Raw genomic sequence first — 14752 nt, forward strand, 5'->3', positions numbered from 1 at the left:
TGACATGTTCAAAAGAAAACCCAAAGCTTTTCAATTTATAATGATCCCAATCCACAAAATGCTGGAACCAGCAAAGTAACTTTATTTTTATTATTAACTTTATTTGGGCAACAAAAGCAAATCAACATGACAAAGAAATCACAGTTATCCTGCTGCTGCCTCCTTTGAATTAAATTCAAATAATCTTCAGGCACACACATGCTGCTCAGGTCGGCCGTGTGGAGGAGCCGTTACACAGCTGCTTTTTTGAAGAGTCGGAGTATTTGCAAAGCTTTGAAATTGGCTCCAGCTGACGCTTCCTAATCACATCTGTTAAAATGCCTTAGGCCTAACAAGCTGATTAAAGTCTGAGACCTTTTAAAAACTAATCTGAGATGGCAGAACTCTTGGGGTGCCCAAACTTTTGCACATGACACAATTATTTTTGTTATATCATATCCTAACAGAGGCTTTGTTTACATCTTCTCACGTTAAAAAAATCAGTTTTTAATATATTTTATTTGCCAAACTTTTGTGTATAACTCACCTGGTGCTGTTGTAAAGCATGTCGACGAGGCAGTGGGACCTCGGGGCGTAAACATGGAGGAAGAGGGCCAGGTAAACCACCACAGCGAGGGTGAGCAGCAGCGTCTTCACTGACAAGCACGTCCTGACGAACACGATCACTCCCAGCATGGCCAGCAGGCAGCAGTACAGGTAGTACTAGATGTTTGAAGACAGAGGTCATGGGAAGAGAAAAGAATGTGGGTTATGACAAGTGATGTGTGATGTTCAAAGGTTGTACTGAAGCTCTCAGCATTCGAAAGAAGCTTTATGAACACTTCCTGGGGTTGTAGACTACCTTGTCGAAGGTAGAGATACCTTTAGGATACATTTCTTCTTTGTAAACGAAGAAATAATGAAGTAGTACAAAGAACTGAAGCACTAACTGTTCAATTAGTGGCTGAAGAAGCTCTTTCATTCATCACCTGAAATCTGAGTTATCCTAACAAATCTGTACTTTTTGATAGAGAAATTGTTTTGTTTTTTATTCTTATTTTTTTCCGTGTGTATCTGTATGTGTTTTGTTTCTTTTGTAAAATGTAAAATGTGCAAAAAAATTTAACATTTTATTACAGCTTTTAAAATATGTTAGGAAGAATCACTGTTGTATTGGCAAGGGATGACGATGAGTGGAGGTTTTTAAGAAGACATCACATTCAGTTCATTAAAAGCCCAGTGTTGGCCGGATTTATCAGCAAGGTTCAGAAAAAGACTTCAGGAAAAGTAAAACAAAATACTGCATCACTATACTTTACATATAAGCTATAATGAAGATAAAACATTGATAAATAATACGGTGAAATGTTTATTTGGAGGCACTTACAGGCCCATTGTAGAGTCTGAGACCTTCCAGCTCTGTCCTGTTAGTAATTGACATGCAGTTGTTTCCCGGGAGGAAGACCTGAAAGAAAAAAAAACAGCAGAGACAAATGTTATTGATGGAAAGAAAAAAGAGAGAAAGATGATTAAATAAACGAGAGGCAGAAGAGAGACTCACAAAGTTGAGGATGGCCATTAGCAGTGTGATGAGCACGCAGAGAGTGACCACAAAGAGTCGCAGCGCCGCCCTGGTGGAGACACCACGGGACAGCCCTGATATCCACTGAACACTCAACGGCATCTTGGAACGCCACTTCTGTAAACGAACATACAAACAAACATTTAACACAGAAATTCTGAGGGTCATTGTTATCATTTGGTGTATTTTACTAAAATTAACATAAAGGAGAAATGTGAATGTCAGGAAGATAAGAAACAATCCAAAAAGTATACTGCTGACACTAAACCTTTTTTATTGTATTGTCACCTGTTAATATGAAACTAAACTTCTTACCAATACAATTAACATATCACATTTACCTCCAAGTATCCAGTGAAAGCGATGGACAGCAGCAGCACCAGCACAGGGAAGGTTGCGCCGTACGACACGGCCATCACAAAGTTACTGGGAGAAAACAAATCATTTACACAGTTTATCCATCATTTCAGAATAAGCAAACAAAGGTGCATGTGCGTAAGTTGGTGAGCGAGAGACTGAGTGAGTCAGCGACCGAGAAACGACCAATTCATTACTGAGGGCGAAGGGGAATCACAAGTTATTTAAAGGGATTTCCCATAAAAATAAGGGAAATCTGGATTTCACTTTCATTTCATTCAGGCATAATGAGTATGAATACATGAAACTAAAGTGGTTGCATCACTACATGTGACAAAAGGGCTACTCACTTTGGAGAGACAAGCATCTGGACGGCGAACAGAGTAACGAAGATCAAAGCCATGCAGCTCATTGAATGGTGTAAACCCTTGACTTCTGAGAGGCGGAACTGGAAGAACGACACGCAGATATTGAGACAAACGCAGTAGAAATAATAGATTTGCAAACACACACACACACACATACTTTACTGTACATCATGCTTGTTTCTACTCTAATTCATGAATACATATTACTGCATGTATGACTGAGTGAGGGTACCTGTCTCTCCAGGCTCAGGTCGTTGAACAGCAGAGTCAAACAGTTGAGCTTCTTTAATCTTCTCCTTAATAGAAAATACAAAATAATCAGATAAGAAACTGATCTCAAAATATCTATAAAGTCAAAAAAATCAATGGATTTATCTATTTTTTTTTTTTTTACAAAGATCAGTATGACTTCTATTCACAAGCTGTTATTTAATATATCAAAAGAACAATGAGACATGTTCCTATGGCTTTCTACAAGCGGACACAGAGGGAGCAGAGTAACACAAAAACAATCTACAGCATCATTTTGATGAACTTACCCCGCAGTCTCTATCGTGTCCAGTGATCCCCTAACACGATTATCCACAACCAAACTGGTACAACACAAGAACACATTAGAAACAGCTTTAAATACAATATACTGCATTCCTGATTCAACTAGTGGGTTCAATCATTCAATTTAGGACTTGAACTTAAATAAAATACCACTGTTGTTAATGTATCTTGGAACTTACCAGCTCTGGTAAGGTGCTCTTTCCTGAAGCAAACACACAAACACAACAGAATGAATGACCTAATGTCACTTCTCTTTTAAATACACAATACAGACGTTATGATCAAACACTGGCGAGAGACAAAGGACCAGAGGTGGTGCGTAATATTTACTGAATGACTAACCATTACAAAGACCACATGTTCCTGGAGAATATGTATACTTACAACAGGAAAACAAACATATCATTTTATCTATATATGTACTGTGTCTGTGTATGTCCACTTATATGTGTTTGTTACTTTCATGCGCAGCTCAGTACGTGGGAGAAACTAAGTGAGCCACAATGAGGGGAGCAGCACAAATACATACTGCAGACAGCTGCGACTGGTTCATGACCGCATTGGTGGGGATGATTTTCTTCTTGGAGGGCTTGGCGTCAGGGTTGCTTAGGTCTGCGAAGGGGTGGATAGTCCTCCAGGACTGCAGGTACTGAGACATCCGGACCGACGCACGCTGCCTGTTCTCTCCCGACGCAAGACTGTTTGCCTGAAATGAACACAGAGATTATTTTACTTTTTTCCCCTCCCGGAAGCGAGATCACAGCAAAAAGTACCATTGCGGCAATTAAAGAAATAGTCTCTTTTAACTGAGCTTTTCAAAATAAACACACATTGTCAGGTTATCAAACCAGAACAATCAGTTAAAAGTTAAAATGTCATGACTGTACTTTTTCTTTCATAAGGTCAACAAAAAAGTATGTAATCCTGTTCAGATAACAGGCGGGTAACTACAAATAAAGCACAAATATACTACATTGTACATCAAGAAAGGGCCCTTAAGGTGCACTCAATTTGCAGATGGGCACACACGTGATACAAAAACCCAACTACAACTAACACCTACCACTTTAGGTCTCCTTGAAATGCTGTTCGGCTTGTGTGGGTCAATCACCAGGTAGGTTTTTCTTCCTGTAAGAAGAGGATCCCGAGTCCCCCCGTTCCCCTCCTCCACTTGGTACGCTCCATTCAAGTGCTGCAGTGTCTCCTCTGTGATGTGGACTCGCCTATTAATAATAATAATAATAGTATTAATAACCAAACTAAGCTCAACATCTATAAATCTAACTCTATCTCTGAGCAGACGTTAAGATTTCCTCACCCAGGAAGACCTCCGGACTCCATGTGGTTGGCTAACGTGACGTCATGTGACCACACGTCGTACTGCCATTTCTGCAGGCCGATGACGCCGCAGAGCACGTTGCCGGTGTGGACGCCCACACGCATGCTGATCTCAACCCCGGTCGCCTCTCGCAGTTTACTACAGAGAGATAAAAAGTATTAATAATGTCCAATAATCCAGTTAACTTTCACCTTATTTTAAATATTTAATATTTAAATGTTTTTACACTGTTTTATGAATAGCACCAACGAGACAAAACATTAAGAGAAATATGTTATAAAACAAACTGTCACACTAGGAAAACTTACTGTAATGCTATCTTTAATTAAACTATATATATCTCACATTGTTTTAAGTATCCTAATTTCCTATTATTCCTATAGATTTAGTAAGGAGACATAAAAACTTCAAATTTAACACTAAAAACAAGACAGATGACAAACTTAAGGTGCCTAACAACTTTCTCTCATTGTATTTTACATACATTTAAAGAAATCTGTTCTGAATCCCACACAACTGAGCACTAAAATCCCCATTAAATGCAACAGGACGAGACAAGACCCTGCTTAAAATGTGCAGTTTGAGAATATGGTGGTCATTTTACATATCGCGGTGGTATCACACACACGCTCTGAGCTATAGTGCCGTGAACACCATGAGGAAGTTACACAGAGTCCACTGGCATCAGATGCAAATCAAAAGCACTGAATAGCTTTTCATTCCCGAGGCTGGGAAAACCGAAATAAGGTGTAAGGCACGACGAAGAAAGAAAGCACAACACGAATAAGTGTTCAAATAAATGTTGAATCGTTCCAAAAGAAGACAAACTGGAGAAGAAAAACTTCAGATGAATTCAGATAAACTGACCTGATGGCAGTACACATGTCCAGTCCCATCTGAACACAGTTCCTGGCGTGGGTGGGAATGGGGTCAGGGAGACCAGATACACAGTAGTAGCAGTCACCCAAGATCTTAATGCGAAGACACCCGTTTTTCTACAGATAGAGACAGAGAGTCAGACACAGAATTACCTTGTTCCTTAGCAACTAAATAAAAGCTCGAGTTAGGGTGTGTTGGTCTTTTTTTACCTTGGCGATGTCGTCGAATCTGCCAAAGAGCTTGTTGAGCACGGCGACCAGCTCTTCTGGTGAGCAGGTGCTCGCCAGCTTTGTGAAGCCCACGATGTCTGCATACAGGATGCTGCAAGAACCCACACAGATAGACACAAATATTAGGCACGCGGTGACATGATTACAGCCGTTAGTGACTCATCTCTACAGAGTCAACACAGTATATATAAGACAAGTATACAAATCCATCCAAATATCAAAAAAACGGGAATGGATAGAAGGAGTTCTGCTTGTGAAACTCAACATCCCCTTAAGGACCTAACACGATCCTCACCTGACGTCTTTGTGCTGCCGTATATAGAGGCTGTGAAAGTTGTTGGAGTTGGATTCATTCTCCTTGTCACTCTTGGGCTTGGAGAGCCTCTTTATCACCTCCGACTTCAGCTCCACGGCGATGTACCGAGGCAACACCGACAGGAGGAGCTGCTCCTGTTGCCAAGGACACAGAGAGGACGGGGGGGGGGTAAAGATGTGTACAGAGGAGGTGGGTGATGAGTTTTGAAAAACCTTGAGCTCTGGCTCTTGTTTCTTACAGTCGCGACAATCTGTTCACAAAGGCTGTAAAAGAAAATGCGGCGGCCATGAAAAGCCTCTTTGAAGCGACGCCATGTTTACTTAGTGGATCGCATTTCGTCTTTTTGTTTACTTGCTGTGAATAGTATCCATTTGGGTTTGCATGTTCTATCGCTGCCGGGCTTCAGACAAGTGAATGATTAATCTATTGCCCTAATAGCCAGAAAAGCATACAGTAACCGACGCAGGCTGTTCAGGTGAAGGGCCCTTTAATGAGAACTATTACACTGATAATGATTTTAAATTCACAGAAGAGACCTAGATTGGATTTCTGCAAAAGGATCCACTTAGTATCAAATCATCAATGGAGTAATATTTACTCACTTTTATAGTGAAAATGTGACTTTTGTTGCATTAAATGCTTTTTAAATAAAACAGATAATAACTGAACCACTAGGAATCAAGTCAGTAAAGTTAAATCAGGATGTTTTTTTTATATAAGAAGTGACCCTCACTGCCATAAACAGACAAATAAAGGCTAATTAAAAGCAATTTTGACTTTCAATAAAAACCATATGGTCTGTTGAGTTGAAGCTAGTGTTTTACCTGCTGATACTTCCTTATTTCCTTCTGGGAGCGTATTTTGCTGAACTGTTCTCTCTTCTGATTGGATATCCTGAGATCGCGCTCGGTCATCCACAAATGGAAAATCCCGATGCAGTTCACACACACAAACAGCAGCGCGTTCGCCACCAGCTGAGAAGGAAGTCAGAGGAGAAGAGAGAGGTTATTGTTATTGTTTGTCCTATAAAATGCTCCATAGCATTTTTTAAATTATCTTAAAACTCCCCTCATAGATTTAGGATTTCTCTGGTAACCAGTAAAGAGGGATGCAGATTATTTGCATTTTTTCCAGTGTGACTGTTCGCTCTGCTGATCACAGGCCACAAAACAGCACTGTGCACGCTCTGAACTTAACCTTCACATGAATTTGAATTTGGATGCTATTTTTTTTTTTGGCACATGCAAAAAGAGCACATTTATTCAAAAAAGCTCATTTGCAAATCGTTGCCTGTGTTGACATTTGAAGCTTTGTTGCTATTTGTTTCCCCCTATAATTAACTACGTACAAGCGTGGACAAACGAAAGCTGTGATTACAAATTACGCGAAATCTATTTAATACATTGTGTTAATTAGTAAGCTGCATTGTTTTTGTATCTTTGAACAGAGCTAGGCTAAACTGTTCACTAAGTGTTCACGTAAATGTATTCAAACACAGCAAATCTTTTACCTGCACTGCCAGGTCTGGTGTCTCTGGGCTTGTGACAGGGACGTAGACACTGATGATGACGATGTGCGATACGCTGGTCCCTATCCCGACCATAAGGGCCCAGGCCATAGAGAGAGGCAGCACTGTGTACACACTCAGAGAGAGGAAGAGGAAAAACGCGACCTGAGGAGGTAAGAGAGAGAGCGAAGGAGAGGAAGAAGAAAGAAACGGGAATGAGAGTTAGAGGTTAATGACAGTTCAAAGAGTAAGTCAACTAAAATTCAATTCGTGTTACTTCCTTCTCACCTGCTCCCACGTATTGATGGTTTTTTCGGTGAAGATGAAGACTATGGCAGTGATGTAGAGCGTCCCCCAGACGAAGAGGGCCAGGGCTCCTCCACAGCGCCTCACCGTGGCCAGCCAGGGCAGGCAGACGAGCAGCATGGCGCTCAGACAGAGAACGACACACACCACCGACAGAGCGCCTACGTGGTCATCGATGTTCTAGGCGGAGATTGGGCAAAAACGGCTAATTAGTGCGTTAAGGACAGTTTAACAAAGCAGCATTAATGTCTTACAAGGCTATTACAGCTGCATAGATGCTGTGTGGTACAGAGGACAGAGAGTTTTTCATGTTAATATGCATTTGCAAAGACCTAGCTAGCATTGTCCTATTTTGAGTCAGCTGTTTACTATCCAAAAAGCACCTGTCTGCTCTACACTAGAATTAAAATGCCTTTATTCATTAGACATGAAAGCCAGGCTTAGCTTTAAACAGCTGGTGCAATGTTTTTAATCTCATCCGGCCTTGTGAAAGTAAAGGTATTTTCATTTTTGCGACCAGACAAAGTGATGTGTGATACTTTTTTTCTGATATTTAGGTAATAATTCTCCAAATAAAGGGTACAACTCTATGTAAGTGGTTGACAAACTAGCAGCACCCTGGCCTTTTCTACTTTGATGATGTTAGAAAACATTAAAAAACTGATGATAGACCAAGAAACTAAAGTGGAACATTTCAGTTCATGAGAAACCAAACAAAAAAAGCACCAGTTCCTGTGCAAAAGGTGCACAATAGTCTGTACACACCACAGATACCAATATGCAAAAGATAAAATTGTTTCATTACATCCTGTCTGAGTTATCTACAGCACTGCTAACAATTAAAGGTTTCTATTTTAAGAGGAAAAAAGTCATCCTGTAGAGCTTAAAAGAGAAGGTTTCTTTACAACTCTGGTGTCATTGTTTTGTAGTTTTGTCCAATAATGTGGACGCACATTACTACCACAATACAAAGTTTTCAGTTTAATGAGGCCACAATCTAATGAGCAAAGATGTTGTGTTACGATTGTCTTTTTCATTGCAGGTTGACGCAGTTGACCTACATACTGTGGGAATGAGACGTCATGCAGACTGATGATGCACAGAAGTGTTGTGGTGTTTCGTTCTCTATTCGGCCCTCGGCCCCCAGCGAAGTTAGCTATAAAACCTTTTTTCAGCCAAGTGCTCGTGTTGACAGCTGCAAGCAAGTAAGTAAGTCATTATAGTTTCAATTATTTAGAGCTTAAATGATTAGTCGGATAATTGATTGATCGGTTGCTAGAAAAACAATCAGCAGCAACTTTTTTTAATGTCATTTTTCAAGCGAATATCTTGAAAATACTCCAAATTCTCAGGTTTCAGGCTCTGAAAACTGAAACTGAGCTTTCAGGCTTCAGTTTGACGACGTTCTGCTTTTCTTTTTTGGGTCAACGTGAACTTTGAGACGCTGTCGTGGAAATTTCCCACAATTTCTTTGAGGTTTCATAGATGAATGGCAACAATAATTAGTAGATTAATCAATAATGAAAGTAAGTCTTCCTCTAATCATCATTTAAAGTGTCAGAAAAATGTCAGAGCTCAAGGTGATGAGCAAATCCTCACACTTTTCCTCGATAAATAACTTAACCATTAGTTGATTATCAAAACTGACCGAAATAAATGTAAAGTTTAATAGTTTATGCGTGCACATACGCAGAATACCCTCCCCTCTCTCTCCCACGCACGCTCTTTCTCTCCGCGTCTCACCTCTCTGGTGGTGGGAATGAGGACAATGATGGCCACGCAGAAAGCCAGAGACAGCAACAGCCCAGACAACATGGCCGGTGTCTCCTCCACGCACTGCAGAAAAGCCCTGTGGAACTTCTGATAGCAGCAAAACACCCCTTCTTTCACAGTCCGCCTGGACTGGGTGCTTCGCCTGTCCTCGTCCCTGTCCTCCTCGTCCCACCTCATGTCAATGCTGTCCCTCGTTTGGTAGATTTGGGCTGAAACGTCGGGGAATGGGGGCGAATTGCCACTCAGGGAGTTTTCTGCTTTCTCTTTAAAGTCGGTTTCAGAAATGTCTCTGTCATTCGCTGAACTACTTTTGGTGTTTTTGTCTGAAGCGTCTAAATTGGGTTCGGATAAATTGACAGGGGAGATAGAGTTCGTCTTTTCAAAGGAGCTTCTATCGAGCTCAGGTAAGCTGGACTTTGTGCTGCTGTAGTCGGAGTCGCTGCCGCCGTCTGCTTGCGGTGAAGTCCCGCTGTCAGTTTGCGGCCTATCGGAGGACGAGTTGACCGGGGCGGCGTGATCCGTAGCCTGCAGGGTCACGCCCGTCCCCTTCAACAAAGAACTGGCCTTGAGAGGCTCAGGTGCCTGCGCTGTTTTCGCGACACCCACCTCCACGGAAACTTGGGGTTTACCGTCTCCTGAATGCAAAACGTCACCGTCACTGCTCTGTGCTTTTACGCCATCTGTTGTGTGACTGAAGTCGTCAAGCTCCAGGATATTACCTCTGGACATTTTGCCCTTCCCATCACCGGAGACGGCCATAATGTCTGGCACCAAAGACACCTGCGACGCTTCTTCTCCAGGCCTCCCCTTTTCCTGAAAACCTTGCGACTCGTCTGGCATTGTGACCTGTGCGAGTGCGAGGGATCTCGCCGTCTATCGACTTGTCACCTCGCGTTTTCCGGCTGTCCGTCTCTCCGTCTGCCTGTCTACATGATAAGTACACTAGGACGGCGTTACCTCCTTTGTCTCGTCCTTGTCGGCAGGTGTTGTTTGTGCCCGCGCAGCAGGGAGAGAACGTTCCACCTGTGTCTGTGTGTCAGATGAAATAAATAAATCACATTTGAGACTATCCCAGTGAGAGTCCAGCTCCTCTGCTTCCAATACTCTCCTACAGCTAAAATAGACGACTATGACGAAGGCGGTGACACACGTTCCTTCTGGGGTCGCATTGATCCATTAAGGCCCCAAAGATCGCTGGTAGGGAATCTTAAACCATAGCATGATCTCCTTTGTCGAGTGCTGATCCATGCCGGGTGAAAGAGGAGTCCTGCTGCCCAAAGGAAAATAAGAAAAAAAGTTACAGCAAAATCAGCACAGAGCGCAGAACAAACACACAAAGTTCTGATTCCAGTTTAATGACAAACTTCTTCTAGTCGCTTCCCCATTATGCAAAAAAAAAAAAGAAACTTGTTAGTCTAGCTGCGCGCTCTTCCCCAATGACACACACTCATGCACGACACACGTACACACTGTTCAGGTGTGTACTGGAATGACAATGTCAGCGACGCACCCAGCGCGCATTAAAAACATTTTCCAGCCGCCACCTACACTTGGTGTTTTACGCTGATCTGCCTCAGTGCTGCTCTGCCTTTTTCCTTCCCTCCTTCCCTATCGTCTGAACTCAGGAGCACAACTGTCTCTCACAACACGACAGATCAGTGTGCAAAATACCGACCTTCCTCCGCTCTGCTCCGGCCTCAAACATTATATCCCAAATGTGATTTAACGGCCAAATCACAGAGGGATTACACAGTACTTCATGTGATTCACCAGCTAACCTTGACTGACCTTCTGCTTTGCCCTTTTTTTTTTTACGTGAAATGGCAACAATCTGGTTTCTTTTCTGCGCTGTCACAAGGGAGCCACTGTGTGTCTCTTCTTTAAGGCGATCCCACTGCTGTGACACTGTGTGGTCACGGCAGTGCATTTTGTTGTTCTTTGTTTGTGTGTGTTTCTCTTCCACTGGTGTCCCTTTTCCCTGTCTGCTGGTTTCACTACTCTGTTCTGCTTGTCTCTGTGAGGCACTGTGAAGCAAAGAGAGCAGGGGTTTTCCAAAAAAACGAACACTGGACCGAAGTCAAACCAGGAGGAAGACTGTGTAGTTTTCTTTTTTATTTCATGTTATTTAAATAGTTTGGTTTATTCAGTGATGTCCCGGTTGAGATCAAGGTAGACGCAGTTCATTTGACTTTTCAGTCACTTTTAGAAGATTGACATTTTCAAATGACAGCTATTGGCTACTGTCTTCTATTGTAGTTTAACATAAGGCTGCAACTTTCTCTTCATTATTCCATTTTCTCACATTGTTTTGTTTTCTATAAAAGAGCCCAAGATGAAGTCCTCCAATTACTAACATTTTGTTATTCATGTATAAAAGGGAGCAACCAAGTTCAACTTTAAGCTTCTTTCAGCTCTATTCCTTTTATTGAATATCACATATCCAGCTTCTTCACTTATTCTAGTGATAAACATTTATTTTCCATGCACAATGTCTTCCTTTTGAGGGGTAAAATAAAGTCTTGTTTCAACCACGCAGATAGAGAGATTAACCTTATACCTCCAACGCTGAATTTCTGAATTTGAATTACGGCAAAAGATGTTATCACCAGTGGGGAAAGATGAATGCTGATGATGAGTGGGAACAAAGCTATCTCTATAAATCTAACTTTATCTGCAGTGTAAGGTAAAGGATGGCGGCTGCCGGTGTGCAAAGCAAAAGCCTTCATAAAAGTCACTTCAGTACATAGAAACATTACATTAAAACCAGCATGAAGTCATTTTTTATCCCGTCAACTTTGCCACAAGCTGTTCTTTTATACCATACATTATCGGTTCAGTCACTTTAACGAGTTTAGACGTTAACGCGAGCACAAAAAGTAATGTTTGTAAGGATAAATAATGTTCTTACCTCATTGTTTATTAACCTTAACGCCTCTCTCGTCCTCACCTTTTAACGTCAGTCGGCTCTCACACACGATAAGGTTAATTTCCCTCCGCGTCGACTTCCAACGTCATCCTCTTACTGCTGCCACAAACACGTTAAAGCTTTAAAGGCGGGTAAAAAGTAAAAGAATATGCCCTTAAAATAGACTTTTCTGTATATATATATAAATATATATATATATAAAAAAAACAGGTGTTAAAGAAAAGTCTGCGTCTGCTCTGCGCACGAGAGAGTTTCTGTGAGTGTGAGGCAGGTGAGTGAGTGTGCGGGGGCGCGAGCACCGCGGGCACGAGCGCTCTGGTCCAGCTATGCAAATAGGATGAGGTAGTAAATGGAGAGGTAGAAGGATGGAGGTGGAGAGGAGGGGAGGGCAAAGGTCACACTGTTAATTAGATACAGCTAGATGAATAGCTTCATAATGAGTTCTGATATAACTATATAATGTATAATATATATATGGGGCTGTAGTTTGTGGTGCTGGTTTATATAAACGGTGTTACAGCTTCCCGAATGCACAGTTTAAGGACTTTTTATTATTTGTTTTTAAGGTTTGAAGATGATAAAAGTCTAAATCAATCAGTACGAGCCTTCGTTGTGTTGTTCCAACTTCCCAATTTTTTTTAATAAAAGTTAAAGTATTCCTCCTTTTGCTGGAGACCAGTGCCTGAAATGAGCCATATGAGTACCCTTACTTCTTCCACCTCTGCTGAGGATGGTCAACAAGGTCTGGACCTTTTTTTTTTTCCAGTTGAAGTCAAACTGACTGCCTTAAAATATCTACTTTGAGAAGTTCAGTGTATTTGTTTTGGACCTCTGTGTTTCTGAAACGTGTGTGTGCTGGTGAGGTTCTCCCTAACACCCACATAACCGCGTCTCTGTGTAAACCCAGCTCACTTAACGCTAAGAACATAGCAAATGACATAAGAGAAAATGTCAAAGGTTAAAGATTTATGGTGTGTTTAGGGGTTAGGGTTGTGCTGAATTAGGGTACCGGCACCTTTTTTTGATCCAATTCATGCACTGCTGCAAACCACTGAAATTAAGGGATGTTACTTATATTGTGTCTGCACACATTTTTAAGACTAAATGTTCTCAACACATATTTCAACAGCACCACAAACCACTACAGCTTCCAAATAGACCAAAGCTGTTTTTCTACATGGAGCTACATGTGATGAGAACAACAACTGACCACAAAATGAAAAAGAGGGAACACTGTATCACACCATATAGGCCTAAAAATAGAGAAACAAACTAAAGTTTTGTCCTAACATGTCTTGCTTTACCTAACCAGTTCCTCTATTGTCCAGTTTCACCAGTTTGAATAAGCTAAAAACAAAAACTAAAGAGCACGCACTCTGCCAACCAACCCTGTATAACAGCTGAACTGAAGCCTCTTTATTTCTCTCTCCTCTCCGTGTGTACCTCCTCTGTCTTATTTGTTTGTTTTTTTCAAGTCAAACATGTTTATTGCTGTAGTAATATTTCCCTATATTGGCAAACAAGCAATTTTACGACCTCGGCAAACACGCGCCGTTACACTGTCGTAAAGACGGTTTAGTGCCACATGGAAACCGTGTAGTCTTCATGGAGATGCATTGTTTCCTTATAGATGTATGTTATGGCAGATGCAGTATTTAACACTGTTCTGAATTAGCTTTCCAGAGGTACGTAGTACATTTAACTTGGCGTAATTTTAGAAATACATCCACTATTTCCATTTTTAAGAGACAATCCACTACATTTACCTCACAGCTGTTTGAAGATTACATTTTCACCTGCAAAAAAACACATTCATAGCATATATCCCCCTTATTGGTTCACCTGCATTAAGCTACTGTTCAGACGCTATCTAACATGTAAGTGATTTAAAACCCTATAATGGTTGGTGTCTGGTTTGTCCGTTCTGGGCTACCGTAGAAACATGGGGTCTCTGTGGAAGAGGACCCGCTCCCTCTGTAGATAAAAACAACTCATTTTAAGGTAATAAAAACACAGCAATTCTTATTTACAGGTTATACACTAATGAAAACATACTGTGAATATTCTGTAAATAGATCCTGCCTAAATGTTACACACTGGACTTTTAACACACATTTTTGGATTATTATCTACATATTCTTCATACTTCCCATCCTATCCTTTTTGTTTTCAACACTGTACCTGTATATTTTTTCATTTTAAAACAAAAAAACCTGATTCACACACAAGATTAAACTGTAAATGCTTCTTTACTCTTAAGTAAATTATTAATGCAGTGTAGAAACTTAACGTTATTGTGCACATTCACCCATCTGATAGCCGGTACACTGGCATTCCCCCCCTGAATGTTGCTTGAGTAGTTAAATAAGCATTTTGAAGTATGAAATAATGCAGAACAAAGGGGAATCTGGATATAGCCCAAGAACAGAATGCCAGCCAGTTAAACAAAGCAAAATTTAAACAGGAAAACAAGCAACTAAACAAGCAGTCAAGAGAACAACACGGTGTAACATTCACTGACCAGCAAATCAGGAATACACAACACAGGTTGTACTTTCACTTTCTCCTCATCTCTTTCTAAAATAACCAATCAAATAGGGTAACTAGTAAACAAAAATGGGTAAAGTGGCAGTGT

General features: G+C 41.1%; 1 protein-coding gene across 1 annotated transcript in view; it reads right to left on the minus strand.

The window, feature by feature from the left end:
• LOC118337830 (adenylate cyclase type 2-like) overlaps nucleotides 1-12358 on the minus strand; it is a 16954-nt gene extending 4596 nt beyond the window's left edge. The window contains exons 1-19 of the mRNA XM_035674941.1: nucleotides 12100-12358; nucleotides 9162-10461; nucleotides 7401-7598; nucleotides 7116-7277; nucleotides 6430-6579; nucleotides 5585-5739; nucleotides 5269-5380; nucleotides 5048-5175; nucleotides 4160-4318; nucleotides 3905-4064; nucleotides 3371-3547; nucleotides 3021-3043; nucleotides 2826-2879; nucleotides 2519-2582; nucleotides 2269-2366; nucleotides 1903-1987; nucleotides 1541-1678; nucleotides 1367-1444; nucleotides 527-702 (exon numbers count right to left, since the gene is read on the minus strand). Coding sequence (XP_035530834.1) covers nucleotides 527-702; nucleotides 1367-1444; nucleotides 1541-1678; nucleotides 1903-1987; nucleotides 2269-2366; nucleotides 2519-2582; nucleotides 2826-2879; nucleotides 3021-3043; nucleotides 3371-3547; nucleotides 3905-4064; nucleotides 4160-4318; nucleotides 5048-5175; nucleotides 5269-5380; nucleotides 5585-5739; nucleotides 6430-6579; nucleotides 7116-7277; nucleotides 7401-7598; nucleotides 9162-10031 — 2987 coding nt within the window. The 5' untranslated portion in view covers nucleotides 10032-10461; nucleotides 12100-12358. The remainder of the gene's footprint in view (nucleotides 1-526; nucleotides 703-1366; nucleotides 1445-1540; nucleotides 1679-1902; nucleotides 1988-2268; nucleotides 2367-2518; nucleotides 2583-2825; nucleotides 2880-3020; nucleotides 3044-3370; nucleotides 3548-3904; nucleotides 4065-4159; nucleotides 4319-5047; nucleotides 5176-5268; nucleotides 5381-5584; nucleotides 5740-6429; nucleotides 6580-7115; nucleotides 7278-7400; nucleotides 7599-9161; nucleotides 10462-12099) is intronic.
• Between the last annotated feature and the right edge of the window lie 2394 nt (nucleotides 12359-14752).

Source organism: Morone saxatilis, unplaced genomic scaffold, assembly GCF_004916995.1.
Source record: "Morone saxatilis isolate NCDOM2014 unplaced genomic scaffold, NCSU_SB_2.0 Contig4, whole genome shotgun sequence".
NCBI lineage: Eukaryota > Metazoa > Chordata > Actinopteri > Moronidae > Morone > Morone saxatilis.